The following is a 19,015-nucleotide window of genomic DNA, read 5'->3' as shown; positions in this document are numbered from 1 at the left end:
AAAGGTGTGAGATATGTATGACACACACACACACACAACAGATTTATTATTCAGCGATGAGAAAAACAAGAAATCCTGCCATTTGCAATGTGGATAGACCTTATGGTAGTCATGTACACACTAGGTGAAATAAGCAGAAGACAAACACTGTATGTCATTTGTACGTGTGGTGTAAAAAAGTAACTTGTAGAAACAAAGACTGGAATGGTGGTTGCCAGGGTTTGGGGGTGATGGTGGGGAAAATGGGGAGATACTGATCAGAGGGTACAAGCTTCATCATAAAACTAGTAAGTTCAGGGGACCTTATGTCCATCATGGTAACTAGAGTTAACAACACATCCCTCAAAGTTGCTAAACTTAACTGTTTTCACCACAAGAAATGGTAATTATGTCACAGGGTGGATGTCTTAGCTAATGTTAAGATGGTAATAAATTTGTAACGTGTATCAAATCAATGCATGCTCACCTTAAACTTACACAATGTTATGAGTCAGTTGCAATACAGCTGGGGAAAAAAAGATTTCATACAATTTTAGTGTACCTCTAAGCTAAAAAAAACTAATTGGCACCACTGTATATTCCCAAATCCCTAATCCAATGAAGAAATAAGATGAACATTGTAAAATGGTTCTCTTTTACTTTTTGACTGCCCCTCATTACATTTCACATAACTCTCCTGGTGGCTGGATGTCCAGAAGTCAGAGTTATCCATTTATCTGCTCCAGAGGCGGATGTCCACTTTGTCAACAAGACATAAACACTGTACACTTAGCTGCACTCACAATGTGGGTGTGCAAACAGGCATGTGTCTTAGGGAGTCATTTTTCGGCCAGCACCACCAGCATCCCCTGGAAACTTAAGAAATGTAGTTTTTGCCCACCCCAGACCTACTGAATCAAAAACCCGGGGGTGGGGCCCAGCAATCTGGGTCTAATAAGCCCTCAGGGGGATTGTGGTGCACACTAAGTTTTCAAGCCACTGACTTAAATCATCAGTACTCAGTGATGAAGTAAACTACACTGAGAAAAATAACTCTATTTAGATTAGCGTTAACTCAACGCTGGGGTGTGGGACCAGTCCACAAGGCAACTGCAGGGGCAGCTGCGTGGTCGCACAGGGCCCTGGCAGTGCGCACCCCCAGACTGAGTGGAATGGGAAGGGACATGGAGACTGGCTGAGCCCCAAGGTGGAGATGGTTCCGATGACAGTGGTGAGTGGAGACCGGCCACTACCGAATCCAGTCTGTGTGCATTTTGTGTCCCTTTGATCAAACTTGACTGGTTGTATGGGGGTGACCACTGCAAGGGCTGTTTGCAAAGACAAGTTCAGTGAAGTGCCAACTAGGGCGTGTTTTCTTACACAGACCACACATGTCACATTCAGCTGGAAGCCAGTGAACGCAGTGTCACAGCCGGCACCATTAATGTCAGGCCAAAGGATCACAGTAGGAAACATTTTTATTCTTTAAAAGCAATTGTTTTAAGAAAAAAGAATCAAAACTGTACTTGGTAATCACACTGGCCACTATCAGAATAGGACATGCTATTAGGAAAAAGCAGTTTCTTTTTTTTTTCTGAGACGCTCCTCGCTGGAAGATCTGCATCTATTCTCTAATAGTGTGAACAATACACATGCCGAGTGTTTAGTGAGCAAGACTCATGGACAAGAGCCTTGGCTTACTTTGAACACTTTTCTTGGCTGCAGCAGATAACCAAATAATTTGATTATATATTTTTTCAGAGCTTAGAAAAACTAACCACCTAATCATGCCAGAGCTCAACAAACCAGCATTAACAATCACCAAAAAAGGCACTTTAAAATACACTGGACAAGGAGTGACACTAATGCAGTACCTGGTCTAAGCCCTGCACTAACTTTGTCAGAGTTCCTCGAGATAGTGCGTTCTGGCTCCACATATGTGCATATATATAAATATATATGTATGTGTATATACTGACATCCGCATACAGCAAATCCGCAAATAACATCAGTTCATTCACTATCACTTCATTATTACACTGATGAGATGCCGTAAGAAACTCGTTTGAATGTATGAACTAGCCCATGATAAGACTGGTTTCAGTACATATCATTTTGCTTAAAGTCACAGACTCTATAGACGACGTTCAACGAGGACTTACCATACGTATATATGTGTATACATCGACCTCTGTAAGTCTCTGGGGAGTTAAAAACCATGTTTCCTGTCATTGACTAGTACACCAAAACTCTAGTCACTTTATTTGGAACAAAGAATGAAGACATTGCTAAGTTAATGCAAAATAGTACTGTACTACACCTTTCTATCAACAACAAAAAAAGGAATAAAATAAATACTTTCCTAGATCATCAACTATGAAAATAAGTAAATCTGGCATTTTAAAAAAGTTTATTCCACTGTAGGGAACAGGCCATTGTACCAAACATGTACAAAACAGGACATTTCTTGGCCCTGTACATCTAACACTCATGCGTCCGTATTGCTTAGGTTTCAGAGAGTGGAATGAACAAGGAAGTTTCTTCCACAAATTCTCTAAGTACCCACCAAGTTTTAGCTATGCTGTGTTATTCCATTTAGCTTAACACACAAACAGTCTTGTATAAATATATTTTTAGGATGTTTAAATTCTCCCTATCTGTACAGAGTACTAAAAGTACTTGCAGCAATGTCATGAAATAAACAGAATTGGCCATAGCTCAGTCCACCGCACACCCCAGGTTTGGGTATTTTGGCTCAAGGATTTGACAGACCAAACCCATCTGTGTCAGAGGTGAACAAAAGACTTACTTATTTTTCCCAGGAACAGGTATACAAACATGATCTTATGTTAGAATATGAAAAACTGATTAGTAATGACATCTAAAATTTAATTACTAACTGTACAATGCCTGAGAACAAAAATCAAAGCAACTTTTGAAAGGTTAAGAGTCAGACTCCAGGTATTTCCATTTTTTAGCTGCTGGCTCTTCAGTCTCATGTAATTCTAAAGTGCTCGAGTTGGATTTGAGACTGGGGTCTGCTTTAAGGTTTTCCATGGCAACAGTGAAGCCTGAGAGAAGGTATCCCCCACCTCCACTCATCAGTAGTTTGGGATGGCTTCGATCTGGCAAAACCTGAAGAGGACAGAAAGACAGACACTCATGTTTCCCCAAGCAGGTAAACAACATGCTAACAATACACATGCCAGAAATCAGAATTTAAACGACACAGATTCTCTTGAAGATTTAAACAGAGCAATTTTTAAGGCGCTCTTTTCTTCAAATGACAGTACTGATAAAAGTAGATACATTGGTTTAAGTGATTTTCTTTTGAAAAACAAAACAGAAGCTGTTTCTCTTAAACTTGACACAACTTTTTGGTGGCAAATGAGCAAACGGCTTGCATAGGGCTCTGGGCCTGTGAGTGGCTTTCTTGTCCTTGGCTCCAGGGTGCTTCATGGCCAACAGCGGAGCTTGGGTCCATGGAGACGTAGCCGCTGGACATGCACTCACAGCCTCCATTTCCTAATGCCCTGCTGACTCTGACAAGGCTTCTCTTCTGCTACCTAGCTAAATGAGATGGCTGCCATGAAGGGCAGGATGGCTCAGGGATGGTGTCCTACGTTATGCATGTAGTCCAAGCTGCAGCGCAGGGCCTGTGGCAGCATGGAGGTGCTCCCTCAGATCTCCCTTCAAGAGGGAACTGGCTGTGAGGATGTCATGCAGCAGAAGGCCCTGAGAAGCTTCCCCAGCATTCTCTCCCAGGAAGGCGATGGGCTGGCTCCAAGTTGATAATAGGGTATGGCCACCAGGACTGCACCAGTTCTGGCCAACACAAGGCCCCTTTACTGGGAAATCTTTGCTCTGGGGCTCCGCATGATCCTGGCTGAGACTTTCTCCCTCCCCTACTCACTTTGCCCCCTTTCACAGCCACCAGACCTGCACCAGGGTCTGCCAGCTCTCCACTGCCTGCCTAGTTCTGCTCCCCACCTGCTTATCTTTCAAAGGCATTTCCCCTGATAAGTCTATTACACTTCTAATTCCACTTCACAAATGCCTTCCCGAACTGACCTGAACTGACACAGAACCCACAGATAAATAGTGAAAAGTTGGTGCAAAGACACCTCAGCAGACAGGAGAGGGTCACTTTCTTGGCTTGGGGATTTTGCAATTATTAGTCATTCCCCCCACAGTGATCTGGAGGCTATGAGTAAACACAACCTCCACAGTTTGCATTAGAAATATTTCTGGATTGCAGTTACAGAGTAATAGATCCTGACATAAAAGGGCCAGGACAGATCGGGGCGCTTTCTCTGAGTTACAGGCAAAAGACTGTTTTGTCTCTACAAACAGCAACAGAGATATCTGTATTTAACAACTTCCAGCAGTACTGCGAGGAGCCAGAGAGTCGGGCGAGCAGCTCCCTGGGCCTGGCTGTAAGAAGGCGTACCTGGTAATTCCTGAGCCAGGTTTCAGACAGCCGGAGGTTGATGACCCCTCCTCTTTCCCGCAGTTTGGTGTAGCATTCCAGCAGAGGCTAAAGGCATAAAAAAGTTCTGTTAGGAACTAGTGCTCAGATACAATATGAGAATCAACGCTCGAATGCGAGAGTTCCCCTCCACTCCGGTTCAGCATTACCTCTTTATACTGACAGTAGACCACGAACGGCCTTGAAGGGGCCACGAACTCCAGCAGAGACAGCAGCAGTGCAGTGGGATGGAAACGGCTGGCTACAATTAAACTGCAAGAAAGATGTCGGAGATGTTATTCTCTTTGCTCCCAAAATGGATCATAGGTTTTAAAATACATTTACAATGATCATGCATTTATTTGCATGACTTTCACACAAGGAAGAGCTTTAAATATAACATTCCAAAATTTCCAGATAAAATCACGAGCTACTAATTTCTAGGAAACACAAGCTGAATTATAAGCTCTCACGGTGCTTGGCAACTCTAAGTAGCATTCAGCATTCTTGATTTAAGAAAATCACCTGGAGTACACTTGGAAGCTGTATCAATTTACTAACCAATGCCACCCCAGTGGCATTTCAATTAAAAAATCATCTGGAAACAAATTGAACCTTGATGCTGGCTTTGCACCTCAATCTCTCTCTCCTTGTCAGGTCTCCTTAGCCCTCACATCAGACAGCTTCACATCAATCTGAATGTCCCCCCCCCCCCCCCGCTCCAATCTGCACATAGGCAGGACTACACAGCCCCAGCTGATGCATCATCATTGGAGAAATTTCTTTAAAGACTCCGAAACCAGAACAATTTCCCTCTACCAGACGCGGCCTCCTTTCTTAAAAAACCCAAGACAGAACCATCGTCTCTGCTCCCATAGAACCAAAGCAGACAAGCAGAGAATGCTAATCTGTTTGAAGCAGAGCCCATGAACAGCAAGATGTCACCCACATTCTTTCATCAACGCACCCATCTGCGTTCCTTTCACTCAGCAGGGCAGCAGCCTCTAAATGTCTTTTCCTCTGCTCTTCTTGTCTCCTCTGCTTTTCCTGACTCTTCAAGAAAAATAAGAAACCAAAGTACTAAGGTCATTCAGACATGCTTACGGAAACATTAATCTGTCAAAACATTTCAACAATATTTATCAACTTGGACTAAAGCAGCAGCAGGTCATTTATAAGGAAGTGGAAAACATAAGCAAGCCCATATGTTATAAAATGATCATTATGCTACCTCTATACAATGTTTCTGTACCATAAAGCTCTACCCCACAGATTATATATATCACACATGTGTGTGAGCCCCCCCCCACACACTCTTTCTCCATCTGTTTTAATATTTATTATTTTGGCTGTAAAGCCAAATCAAATCTCAGTGCTTAAATGGGATTAACTTAGGCCCTGAGGGGAGTATTATGAAGGCAGGGGGGACTCTTTAACATCCTTACATAATCCCTTTTGCTTCCTCTCCCTTTAGGCTCCTGATAGGCTGGATCTGGAGAGAGAATTTCCACTGTTTCCTGCTCTTTGGGGTGATTGCTCTCTGGGGCCTCTGCCGTGCTGTCCTCATTCTCCTGTTCTGAAGTCTGTTTCTCCTCCAGTGTGTCATTACTCTCTTCAGCTGAAGCACTGTCTTTTGGCTCCGATGACAACATCTCGGCAGAGAATGTCCCATTTAGGAGACTGCCCACTTTGTTGAGGGGGAATTCATAAAGACCACTGAGGAAAGATTTGGGAAATCCAAAACATGCTGTAGCTGCCCGAACTGGTCTACCTCCAGGGTACAGCTGAATAATGGAACCAAAACCTAAACAGATAAAACAAACATCTCTTGATGAAGATGACTCCAGATTTTGCAAATCCTCAGGGTCCCCCACAGTAAGAAGACTGAAGAGCTTTCCACCTGACTGTTCAGCGGCTGACAGATGAGATGATGCAGCTCCTCTGGGAGTTTGTAATCTATGAATATCCCCAATGGATGTAATGTACTTCCAAAACAGGTAAACAGAAAGTCTTAAATAAGCTTACTCCCGCCTGACACTACAGTAAAACTGTGAGCTTGCAAATTTGGATGTCACATGACTGGGGACTGTTTCTCAGCTTTCCCCCAGTCCAATAACACTACTTTCAAATAAGGCAGTTAACAGTTCTTAACTTCTATGGGGTCACAGAAAGGGCAGGCGAATCAGGTTGCACTGTATCTTCCAACAGAGAATACATTTCTAGTATTTTCCCCACTCAATTAAAGCCAATAAAATGAGCAGCAGCTACACCAGAGTTTCCTGAAATCACTGCCCGGATGACTTAGCCAGCCACGGTGTTGAGAACCACCCCCACTGCTACTGAAGCAGGAAGGGCAACAGCTGTCCAGGGTCTCCAACACAGCGCGGGCCGGGGGATGTGCCCCAGTCACTTCAATAACCTCACAGTAATTCAACCTCACCTTCCATGAGATGGAAGTTTTCATTTTGTTAGATTCCTTTACTCAAAACATGAACTTGAAAATGTTAAAACTTACCTCCCATTCGTTCCATCATTGCACCCAGCACTAAGCCTGCGCAAGTTTCCATCACTATCATTTTATTGCCAGCACGAATATTTCCCAATGTCAACATCTGGGCTAGTGTATCATATCTCATGTGGCTATGAAAAAAAAAAGAACAGTTCATTCATTTTGGGCAAAGCAAGCCCTGTAATTTTAGTATCATTTTTCAAGTTTTGTCACATTAAAAAGCATGCTGGTAAGATTACCGATGGCTTTGGCGACAATGGTAAAAAGCACTTACAATTTTATGGGGCAGAAAAATACTTTATGCAGGTGAGCAAGTTTTTGTTTTACTTAAAATCATGACTTTCAGAAAGATAAATTCTCCCCCAATTATACTTTTGAAAGGAAACAAAGCATACTTAATTTTTCCAGGTTCTCTGGCATAATACATAATTGAAAGAATGCGGGTGGATGGCTTCACAACAGTAATGATGGCTTCATATCTGGGGGAAGAAGAAAATAGAATACCGATTTTTAAATAGCAGTTTTAAAATACTTTATTTTTAATAATGTTTTAAAAAATCTGTAAGAAGATTTAATGTTTATATCTTTTTAAAACAAACTTACTTCTTTTTCTTCTTTTTTATATATTTATCTTGAGCAAATTCTGTCTTGTCTCGGAATGTTGTGCTATTTTCAATTAATTGCTGAACTATTTCCTACAAGAAAAGGAGAGACTTCCTGAAATTTTATTTTCACAGAACACATCACTTCAAAGGTTTCTTACCCCAGAATGTATCCAAAGGTCTGATTCTCCAGTTCCTTTTCCACAGAAGTCTAAATGGATGAATTCTGTAGTTTCTTACTCTATCTAGAATTTTTATTAAAATACAAGTACTTTATAACTCCATTTAAACTAAAATAAAAGGGATATACAATAAAAAAAGAAGAGAGGTAAAGGAAACTTGTCATTCTTGAAGTCACTGGCTGAAAACATTACTGAAAATAAAGTTAAGCTCTAATATGCACTGTTATTAAATTTTCTTTTGCTAAAAATATTAGTAATCTCATTCACTTACATTCCTGCATATAAGAAATGAAAGTTTTGTCATAGTGAGTTGCATGTACATTCCAAGCTATTTCGAATAAGTATACAATATTTTTACATTTTACCTTAGGTAAAATCTGCTTTAAAAACCAAGCATTTCCCTAAATACCAAACAAAAACAAAACACAATATCCTTTTAATATTACCTCTCCTTTAATGCCCTTGTCCTTTAAAGCTTTTATGTCATCTTGAGTAAGTTTCTGAGATTTCCCATCATCAACTATATTTCGATTATCAGTGCCCGCTTCTTTGGTCTCTAAGGAAGGAAATTGCTTTATGACATTTATGATCTGAAATTATTAAAAAATCTTCCTTCTTCTAAGTTCATATCAACTTCCAGCCCATCAGCCACTCAAATTTGGCCTTCCAGTTCCACTGGAATGTACATGCAAATTTGGCCTTTCAGTTCCACCCCAGCCTACTACCCTTTCTTGCCACGACTCCAAGTCTATAACTCCTTTTCCCACTCCCACTTTTGCCTTTTTACAATCCACCTGGAAGTCAGAGTTACCTTTAAAATGCAAACCGGCTCATCTATTCTGATGCACCTAACTATGAAGAGGCTTCCAGTAGCAATTAGAATACAATGCAAAGATGATCTGCAAGTTTGTGTATGCTCTGGTCCTTGCCTACTTTTCTCTGGCCTCATTTCTTGACCCCCATTCTCATTGCCCTTGTTTCTGTTCTAAGTCCCTAATCACAAACCCACCACAGGGCTTTGGTACTTGCTGCTCCCTCTGTCTGCAATACTCTTAAGACAATGTGAGTGGCTGCATCCTTTCCACCAATCAGGACTGAGCTCATCACTGCAGCCAAGTCTCACTTCATCCAATCAGCCTCCAGTACACCTCCCTGTTTTGTCATCTTCATAGCACACAACACCATTTGAAATTATGTTGCTTGCTATTCTATTATTTTTGGTATTCTCCACTAATACTTTTTAAAAAATATTTATTTATTTTTAGAGAGGGGAAGGGAAGGATAAAGACAAGGAGAGGAAACGCTGATGTGCGAGAGAAACATCGATTGGTTGTCTCTGGCACTCCCCCAACTGGGGACATGGCCTGCAACCCACCAGAAATCAAAACAGCACCTTTTGGTTCACAGGTTGGTGCTCAGTCCTCTGAGCCGTGTCAGTCAGGGCTCCACTAATACATTTTATTAGATGATCCATTTCATGAACTGCTATAATCGCAATGACTAATCATGCCTGAAACATATTTGGTACTTAACAAAAATATGGATGTTAATTTAAAAGTATTTAACTAACTTTAATACTATTTTAATTATTTAATTTTTATAATTATTTAAGGATATTTATTTTACTAATAAAATATATTAAGCACATTTACTTCAACAAATAATTAGGTACTTAATTTTAATTAATAATAACAGCTAAAATTATGACTGCTTTATTTATAAGCAAGGCACTACTAAGAACTTTCTATGCATCCTATGACTATGGCCTACGCATTAAATGTTCACTGCCTCAGTTTACAGATGAGGATGTAAGATTTAGAGAATAACTTGTCCAAGGTTACAAGGCAAGTAATGGAGCTGAAACTTAAACCTAAGTCAACCGAATTCAAAGCCAGACGTCTTAACCTCCTCCCAGTATGTTCACTACCTCAAAGCTGTTCCTCAACTTCTGGGCACTGAAAGGGCTCTGCGTCTGCTCTTACACTGAAGCAGAAAGGACTCATGGGATGAAATGCCTGGCCCAAGGTCAGAGAGCCAGCGAATGACCGGCTGGAGCCAGATCCAAGTATCTGAAAGCCGAAGGCACACCTTGTTTCATTGCACCAAACTACAGTTCTTAGATTCTGAGTTTAGATTTCTTTAGAGATAGCCTGGGTTGGCACTTTCGAATTAATTAGGGTTGACAGGTTTCTGAGCATCCAGCTCAAGAGCACCTATTACATACACCCAAAGAAGTGTACCTGAAGGAGGCTCTTCCTTTTTCTTCGTAGGCTGGAGACTTCCTCCACTGGTCACTTCAAATGTGGTTCCGTAACTATGGCCAATGACGTTATCCAGATAGAACCACTGTTTTTCAAAGGTTACTTTTCTGGAGAAGAAAATGCAGCCAATTAGTCAATTCTCATTTGTATTCAGTATAGAAAAAATATGTGCATTCTAGTTTATTTCAAATCTGGTCTAGACAAAGGATGATCTACAGCATTATCTCTGAACATGAAATGACAAATGGAGAGAGAATTGGGTTGGGGCAGGGACATAACAGGAATAAAGAAGCCACAAAAACACTGAATTTGGAATGAGGAACAAGGACAAGACATCCCTGCTCTGAGGCACAGGTCTGACTCCAGTTAGCACTATCTGACAGGATGTCCAAGCTCACAGGCTCTGCAGACTTCCTAGACAGCATAAAGGGTGGTCAAGACTGCCAGGCCATTGAACACACTAATACCCCTTGTAACTTACGTAAGAAAATCTCAAAACTGAATGATCTGTGAGATGGCAGGGATTTAACAAATTCCCTAGCTTAAACGGCCGTTTTCTTGGAAAATTATCTAGTAAAAACAAATTACATTTACAAATACACATTACTGACAATATACACATTTGGAAATGGCGCCTAACACTGATGATGCTCTGCTGAGCACCAGGTGACTTCAGCTTTTCCCATCACCCAGATTGGTTTTTTTTTTTTTTGGCAGTGAGAATAACATTTATTGAGAATGGCTTATTATAAACAAAATCCCATTACCCAGATTTTTATCTTATTACAATTTTAAAGTGAAATCCCACACACACACAAAAAAGAATCTTCCCTTTCTTAAGAAGAAAACTAATGTCCACTGAGTGCCAGTCAGGGGCTAGGCAGTATCTGCCAGATGTTTCACACTTTTTAATTCTCACAGTAATTCTGGGGCACAGCTCTTTCCAGAAGAGCAATCTGAGGTTCAAGGAAAAGTCCAAGGTTCAGTTAAAAAGTGGGAGCTGGGATTCAAATCCAAGTCTGCCTGTACCCAAAACCTTGTTCTTTCCACTGTACCACACAACCATGACCAATGGATCTCAGAAGTCCTGCCCAGTTTCAGGATGTGGCTCATGGAACTCTGACTCCCAGAGGACACATTTGGTTAATTTTCTTTGTGCCTCACCCCATACCTTCTCTTCCTTTCTCTGTTCCTGTGGAGGCTGACCATGACGGAATGCAAAGGGCACATCACTCAGGCTTTTTTGCAGAAGGCTTCCCACCACTGCTAGACTCTGAGTGCATCACCAGTCCTTACTAGTTCCCTAAACCTTGCCACCCCTCTGTATGTTTACGTGTCACCACTTCATTAAGTCTCCTCACTTGAATCATCTGAGTGAATTTCGGCAAGATCCTCAACTATCCTGATAGAGCCAACTCTCTTCTCTATTGGGTCTTAAGTTCCTAACAAAGGACGCTCAACATACTTGCTAACATAAACCCTCACAGAGAAGTCGAAACTCAGCTCAGCCTTGATGTGCACCTCCTCCCCCATTCTTTGAGTACCCCGTGCTAATGAAATACTGGGTCTGTGCTGGGGTTGAGTTTATCCCTCTGGCAGCTGGTTTGATGTGCAAAGGAGGGTATATCGCTCAAACTCATGGGCCTGTTAGAAGGTCACTGCCCCAGTCAGAAAAGAGGGGCCCAGTCAGAGGGATGTGGAGCCAAGTCTTCACTGGGAACAAGTAGGATTTGCAGTCTCCTAGATACCTAGGACTGCTTTTGGCCAACCAGATGAGTGTGGCCCTAGGGAAGGGAAAATTTGGCCTGGGATGGAGGTGACGTCAGAGGGTCATTTTCTAAATGTAAACTAATGTTGTGGCTTCTGCCCAGGAAAGTAATAAAGAGGGTTTCCAAAGTTTTAGAAATTCTAAAGAGTAATTTTTAGAAACAGATATTGCTGACTGCCTCCTTAGTAATGGAAAAGTTCTTGCCTAAGCACATTTTTAAGAAGCACACTCAAACCACATTTCAAAATCAGTTAAAAGTTAAAAAAACAACGACAAGGAAAAAAAAATACAAAGTTTCACCTGCACAGTCATTATACAGTTGCATAACTTGGAGTTCATTGAATTGACAACCTAACGATGTTATATTTCAACTAAAAAATTTAAATAGTTAATACAAAATACAGCCCTGGCCAGTGTGGCTCAGTGGTTAGGTGTCGTTCTGTAAACCAAGAGGCTGTGGGTTCAATTCCTGGTCAGGGCACATGCCTGGTTTTCAGGTTGGGTTCCCAAACAGGTACATACAAGGGGCAACCCAGTCAATGTTTCTCTCCCTCCCTCGCTCTCTAAAAAAATAAAAAGAATACAAAATACCATAATGATGAGGGATATACTATAAAATTTCTCTAATTTCAATCACCAAAATGAAGATTTAATCAATGGAGAATTTTAAAAGGCGTAAAAGCTGGTGCAGATATTACTGAACTGAACTCATTTACTGAACTTTAGTTCATTTCTGAACTAAAAGAAATCCCTCCCCCTGTCAATCCCTCCCCTGCTGAGAGGGGTATGTGGGGGATCTAGAAGATAGGGAGTCGGACTCTAGGTCAGCGACCTGACTCACTTTCTGCGCTGAACTTGCACTGCTTTGAATACCTCTTCCCGTTTCAGCACCACGAAGTCGCCGTCTCGGATGCAGTGGTCCCTGGGATGCTGTGGCTGCGGGCCCGACTGCTCCCCAGAACCCTCCATGACGCTCCGCGGGTCTCCTGACTCCGCAGCCTGACTCCAAACCCCGCGCCCCGTCACCAGTCCACAGTGGTCTCCGAAACCAGCTTCAGTTCCCACGAACTGAGAAGACGCAGAACCGTTCGACCGGTACCGCCCCCACGTGTTGAGCGCCGCTTCCGCTTTCCGGTCAGATCCTCAGGACAGCTTCCGGGAGCCTCTAGTAGTCCCTCTGGCTGAACTCTCTGATTGGCTGCATACTGTCCCGTCCCTTCCGTTTTTCCTCCTTTTGGGCGGAAGTTGCGTTACAGTAGCGCCAAAATGGAACTTGGAAAGTGGTTGAACCTCACTGTCCATCTTTCCGTGAGTCTTCGTGGCCATAGTGGAGAAACAGGTGCCTGAGCTACTCCCGAAGGGCAGACTGAGTCCCGCGTGGGGACGTCAAGAGAGCTGCAGCTGAAGGGAACTGCGGAACTTGGCAGGGGTCACCTGAGATCTTTTCGGCCCCGTCCTGCTTCTCCCCGAAGGGTAGGGAGAACTGGCCGGCGGATCCCCTCCTACCCAGGAGTCGGTCGGCCTGGTTGGGAAGTGGGACGGCTTTGGGATCGCTGTCCTTTGCCTGTGAGAACTTAGCCTGCGGAGACGTAAGTGCAGTAGGGTATTTAACGAAGCACAGCAGGCCGACGGATGGCTCCTTTACTCATTTTCCAGTCATACTACTTGCGTTTGCGTTGGAAATTTTACTAGCTATTTTTCACCCTGTTATCTCATTAGAGAAGGAAATGCCACGTAGCCTTGTGGAAGGGGCGCTTCAGCTGGGTTGTCTGAAGAGGACGTTTTGAGCTCAGTACTGCCACCAAACAACTTTGATTTTGATCAGTTTCTTTGGCCTGTAGTTGCTTAGTGTGTGATGTCTAGACGATTATCAAAGTCCTGTCTTGCCCTAACATTGTGAACTCCCGTAGTTAACTTATTACTTAAATCTCTTTAAAGAAAGATTCAGATACATGCTCTTTAATGAATTGCACTACTGTGTACGGGTATATTATTTTTATATTTAGGATACGAACTATTTTTTAAAAGACTTTTTCAGAGCAGTTTTAGGTTTACAGGAAAACTGTACAAGGTGTAAAGAGTTCCCATACATATTCCCCCTCCCAATATTTCCCTATTTGCATCCTGCGTTAGTGTGATAAATTTGTTGCAGTTGATGGACCAAATTCAATACATTGTTATTATCCAAAGTCTATAGTTTACATTAGGATTCACTGTGCTGTACAGGTCCATGAATTTTGACAAATTCGTGATATCATATCCACCATTACAGTATCACAATGGTTTCACTGCCCTAAAAATGCCCTGTGCTCCACTTATATGAGTTATTTTAAAACTCACTTTTAAAGGTCACATATTTCAATTTATTGATACTCAGCCAGAAACTTTTTGTGGGTTTAAGTTTAATAAAAATGAGTATCTTGCTATGTACAAAATAGAAAAAAATGTGAAGGCATAATTAGCAAAAATAGTATAACATGAATATACTTTCCAAAAAACTTGCATTTCAACAAATTTACCTAAAAACTACAAATAACCTATTTGATCTGTATTGATCTAGAATTAATTTTGCTTCCATTGTTTTTTAAGACAGTTAATGGAAGTCTCCTGGAAAATTAGCATCTTTTCCATATGGTCTCCTACAGAGAAAAAAAGGTTGAAACATGTATATGAGGTCTGTCTGGGAAAAGTCCGACTATTGTTAATGTAATGAGAAAGGTTTGCTCCACGTCATTGTAACCTGGCAGCCAAGGAGAATGGGCTGGAATGTGCGTGCATGAACAGTGAAGACTTCACTGGACTGGTCAGTGGGGGCAGTAGATGCCATTGAGTGAGCGTGTGTGCTGTGTGGCCTTTGCATCGAAAATAACTGAGTGAGTAGAGCAATGAATCTGCATCAGATTTTGCATTCAGCTTGAACATTACTCTGTGGAAGCTATTTGGAGGATTCAGAAAGCCACAGCTATGGGCAAGTGGTGATTGGCAGCTTCATCACAACAATGCACCCGCTCATGCATCATGTCTTGGACAGAGGTTTTTGCCAAAACATAAAATCACCCCGATGACTCAGTTCCCCTATAGGCCAGATATAGTGCCCTGTGACTTCTGGCTTTTCCCAAAACTAAAATTACCTTTGAAAGGGGAGAGATTTCAGACTATCAATTAGATTTAGGAAAATATGACAGGGCAGCCGATGGTGATTGGGAGAACTGTGTGAGGTCCCAAGGGGCCTACTTTGAATGGGACTGAGGCATCATTGTCCTATGTACAGTGTTTCTTGTATCTTCTTCAATAAGTGTCTCTATTTTTCATATTGCATGGTTGGATACCTTCTGGACAGACCACACATGTACCCTTTTCCACTCCTTTGCTTCCTTAGAACAGTCTACCTTGGATGCTTGTGTAAGAATATCCATGTATCTTTGGAAAAAGTGGGTATGGCACTGCAGGATTGACTATATAAAAGAGCTATGATGATGTATTTGTAGTGTCTCACCGGTCAGAATTATTTTCAGTCAGTGCTGCCCTATAAAAAGTCTCAAAATACTGCAAACAAGGTATCTTAATTATCTGTCTTGCTCTCATTTCTACTGTTGGAGTTTTTTGAAAACAAGTACCTCGCCTTTTCTTATTTTTATCTCCTGAACATTCAGTACACTTGTTAAACATCTGTGATTGACCTTAACAAAAGATGAGGATTAGAAGAGTAACTACAGATTAGAAGAATAACAGGTTCTTATTACATTGTACAACGCTGCAAACCTGTTGACTGTTGTTAAAGTACATTATATTATTTTTCACTTATTTACTAGTGAGTGCATTTTTAGGAGCACTGTATCTGCTATAATTTTGATGAAGACTTTCCTAATCTCTCTTAGAAGACATGAATGGAGAATTTAGAGGCAGAGGTTTTGGACGAGGAAGATTTCAAAGCTGGAAAAGAGGAAGAGGTGGTGGGAACTTCTCAGGAAAATGGCGAGAAAGAGGACACAAACCTGACTTGAGTAAAACCACAGGAAAACATGCGTCTGGTAGGGGAGGTCAATGATTGTTTTTTTGTTTGTTTTTTTTCCCCCATGAAGGAATCTATTCATGCCTGGCATACAAAGCAATTTAACTCAGATTTCAGTCTGTCTTTTATTGATGTTAACCCTTTAAGGTAGGTTTTGAATGTTAATATCCAAAAGTTCTTATTGAAACCTATAATTTAAATACTCTTACTATCATGTCAAGTTCTCATTGTTGGTAGGTGGAGCAAATTGGAAAAAATGTTTGCTGTTTCTACTAACCTAGTTTTCTGTTTTGTTTTGTTTTCAGAACAAACCTCACAGTCTTTGCTACTACAGTCAACATTAGATCAGTTCATACCATATAAAGGCTGGAAGCTTTATCTCTCTGAAGGTAAAATAGTAGTGCAAAAAGTACCATAAATTATAATTTTTTAGCTCGTTTTTGGATGCTACATCTCATATTACTATAATTCATTTGCTCACTGATATATACTCTCTTCTTTAATATCAGTTCACCCAAAGAAATCATGTTTATGTTTTAAGACTTTTATCTTTAGGTTTTATATCAGTTGGGAGCACAGAAGTCACACTAGGTATTTCAAAAGGGGGATTTAGTACAAGGAATTGATTATAAAGATGGAAGACTAAAAGAGCAAAAAGGGAACATTGAGATAAGCCCCCAGACAGTAGTAGTTTCAGGATGCAGCAGTCATCCTTATGACTGAGGAAACAAAAGTTCTGAGGTTACTAGAACCTAGGAATTCAAAAGAATGGCCACAGCAAAACCATTGCATTGACCTCTGAAGGGCACCCTGGAGAGTTGTGCTTAGATATCTGAGGTGAATTAAATTGGTGGCTGCTGTTGACTGGTGGAAGAATGGCACAATTGAAGCTTGAAGTTGGAAGCTGGAACTATAGCTATCCTTTGTAGCTGGAGGGATGCTGAGAAGAATTGGAAATAAGAATAGATTATTTTCTTCTTTCTTGCCACCTTCGAGCCTCTAAAGTGCCTCCAGCTGGCAGAACCTAAAGCAGTCTGGGAAATGCAGTGTGCAGATCTTGATCATAGGGTCACAGGGTGGGAAATAGCGGGTAAGCTTGGAACCGAGAGATGATAACCAACACAGGCTTCTGTAGAAACACAGTTGAGGAATCTCCCTTTTGTAATCAGGAACGCCTGCTAATGTCATACATCTGTCCATATAGGTTTGGAGAATTGTCTTTTCTGTGCTGTTATAAGCTCTAGCTTGTTATGTCTCTTACAAGATAAGAGATAGATTGATCAGTGGTTTTTCCTACTAGACCAGTGGTTTTCAACCTTTGTGCTGCAGCACACTGGTGTGCTGGAAGAAACTTTAAAACGTGCAATACCTGACGTTAGTCAGAGGCACTGACTGTTTTCTCTTAGATTGCCAAATAAAAAAAATTATAACAGCTAACACAACAATAGCTATCCAGTGTATGAATCAAAATGATAGCTATTGGTTTTGGTCAGACCAGCAAAACATGTATAGTGTATTTTTTTGGTGTATCACAGAATTTTAGTGATTTGTTTGTGTGCCGTGAGATGGAAAAGGTTGAAAATGGCTATGTTTTTTCAATTATAGTTGGCATTAATTTCAGGTGTACAACCTAACGATTTGACATTTATATAACTTGCAGAGTGCTCACCCCATAAATATTGGCGCTTTCAGGGCGATACCTGCTGTGTGCGCTTCAGATCATGTAAACCTAAATCTAAATTTGTTTCAGAATCTTAAATATACATTTCATACCATTTCTTTCTTTTTTTAAAAAAGATTTTATTTATTTATTTTTAAGAGAGGGGAAAGGAAGGAGAAAGGGGGAAAGAAACATCAATGTGTGGTTGCTTCTCATGTGCTCCCTACTAGGGACCTGGCTCACAACCCAGGCATGTGCCCTGACTGGGAATTGAACAGGTGAACCTTTGCTTTGCAGGCCCGTGCTCAATCCACTGAGCTATACCATCCAGGGCCATTCCACACCGCTTCTTGTGTAAATGTACTCAGAAGGCAAAATAATAGGAAAAAGTCATCTGCCATCTGTCTTATGTTTATTCTATCTCAGGAAAATTATGCGTGTGTGCATGTGATTATTGGTGCTAATGTCATATTTGATTCGTTAGTTTACAGTGAGAGCTCTCCTTTTCTTGAGAAGATTCAAGCATTTGAAAATTTTTTCACAAGGCATATTGATTTATATGATAAGGTAAGATTCCTGTGCAATAAAACACCACTGATCCACTTTTGTGTGTCATCTAACTGAACAGTGTATTTGAGCTGCTAGGTGATCATAGATGCCGCAGCCAGACTGCCTTGCCCCAGCTCTCAGCCCTGCCACTTACCTGCAATGTGGACTTTGTTGAATTTCCCACCTTCTCTGTGCCTCAGTGGTTTCATCGATCAATTGAGGATGTTAGTATTATTACTCCCTACCACTAGGGTTGTTAAAAGGCATAAATAAGTGACTATATTTTAAATACTGGAATCATGCTTGACCACAAAATCGGCAGTACATATTATCACCATATAAATATTATATGCTTTCACAAAGTGCGTAATTGAATGCTCACTTATAATTGGCTCTGAAAAAGCAATTATTGTGTTCATACTTTAATATTTTACAGGACGAAATAGAAAGAAAGGGAAGTATTTTGGTGGATTTTAAAGAATTGACAGCAGACGGCGAAATAGCTAAATTGATACCAAATATAGGAAATGAATTAAAGGATGCACCTGAGAAAACCCTGGCTTGCATGGGTCTGGCAATACATCAGGTAAATACTTGTTTTGTGAGACTTCTGTCAAAGTTTTAAAGAAATTTCATAGTAACAGTACCTTCTCTAAAAGATACTTAGTTTTTCAAACAGACATTAGCTAGAACCAAAAAGGTTGCTGTCCTAATCCTGAAGGATACCATTCATTCCATATACAGCAGCTTGCTTTATTTATTTATTTATTTTTAAATATATATATATATATATATATATATATATATATATATTTTATTGATTATACCATTACAGTTGTTCTATTCCCCCCCTTCATTCCCCTCCACCCTGCACACCCCCTCCCCCACCATTCTCCCCTCCTTAGTTTATAACCACGTGTCTCAAGTTCTTTAGATTCTATATTTCCCCCACTATTCTTGCCCTCCCCCCTATTTTCTACCTACTGTCTATGCTATTTTCTGTGCCTTCTCCCCCCTTCTCCTCC

General features: G+C 41.0%; 2 protein-coding genes across 6 annotated transcripts in view; one reads left to right on the top strand and one right to left on the bottom strand.

Annotated features, from left to right (window-relative positions):
- Positions 1-27: 27 nt before the first annotated feature.
- Positions 28-12,906, bottom strand: TRMT6 (tRNA methyltransferase 6 non-catalytic subunit). Of its 2 annotated transcripts, XM_037051680.1 has the most exons (11): positions 12,611-12,906; positions 9,981-10,108; positions 8,187-8,296; positions 7,560-7,651; positions 7,352-7,435; positions 6,963-7,087; positions 5,893-6,251; positions 5,415-5,500; positions 4,618-4,720; positions 4,430-4,516; positions 28-3,114 (listed from the first exon to the last, which is right to left on the bottom strand). In XM_037051680.1, exons 1-11 carry the CDS (start codon positions 12,736-12,738, stop codon positions 2,923-2,925), a joined length of 1,494 nt encoding a protein of 497 aa, XP_036907575.1. In that variant the 5' UTR covers positions 12,739-12,906; the 3' UTR covers positions 28-2,922. The 2 variants fall into 2 exon arrangements, with proteins under 2 accessions (XP_036907575.1, XP_036907576.1); XM_037051681.1 differs by lacking the exon at positions 8,187-8,296 and having other exon boundaries at positions 12,643-12,731.
- A 93-nt stretch (positions 12,907-12,999) lies between these two features.
- MCM8 (minichromosome maintenance 8 homologous recombination repair factor) overlaps positions 13,000-19,015 on the top strand; it is a 42,920-nt gene continuing 36,904 nt past the window's right edge. Inside the window, exons 1-5 of one of the 4 annotated variants that reach the window (XM_037051678.1) lie at positions 13,000-13,358; positions 15,651-15,809; positions 16,087-16,170; positions 17,926-18,008; positions 18,427-18,576. In XM_037051678.1, the coding sequence (XP_036907573.1) occupies positions 15,653-15,809; positions 16,087-16,170; positions 17,926-18,008; positions 18,427-18,576 (474 nt within the window). In that variant the 5' untranslated portion in view covers positions 13,000-13,358; positions 15,651-15,652. Of the gene's footprint in view, positions 13,359-15,621; positions 15,810-16,086; positions 16,171-17,925; positions 18,009-18,426; positions 18,577-19,015 lie in introns of those variants that run through there. The other 3 variants (XM_037051677.1, XM_037051679.1, XM_037051676.1) reach the window with 3 other exon arrangements.

This window comes from Sturnira hondurensis, unplaced genomic scaffold (assembly GCF_014824575.4).
Source record: "Sturnira hondurensis isolate 20B ecotype Veracruz unplaced genomic scaffold, ASM1482457v3 Scaffold0007401, whole genome shotgun sequence".
NCBI lineage: Eukaryota > Metazoa > Chordata > Mammalia > Chiroptera > Phyllostomidae > Sturnira > Sturnira hondurensis.
This window is presented reverse-complemented; position numbering and strand designations above follow the sequence as displayed.

Bases quoted from the DNA above. Each gene is read 5' to 3' on its own strand.
- TRMT6 (XM_037051680.1), bottom strand. From the start codon at position 12,738: ATGGAGGGTTCTGGGGAGCAGTCGGGCCCGCAGCCACAGCATCCCAGG. The intron at 7,652-8,186 runs GTAATATTAAAA...CTTTTCTTGTAG, and splicing joins ACAAGGGCATTAAAGGAGAG to GAAATAGTTCAGCAATTAAT. The intron at 7,436-7,559 runs GTAAGTTTGTTT...TTCTTCCCCCAG, and splicing joins ATAAAAAAGAAGAAAAAGAA to ATATGAAGCCATCATTACTG.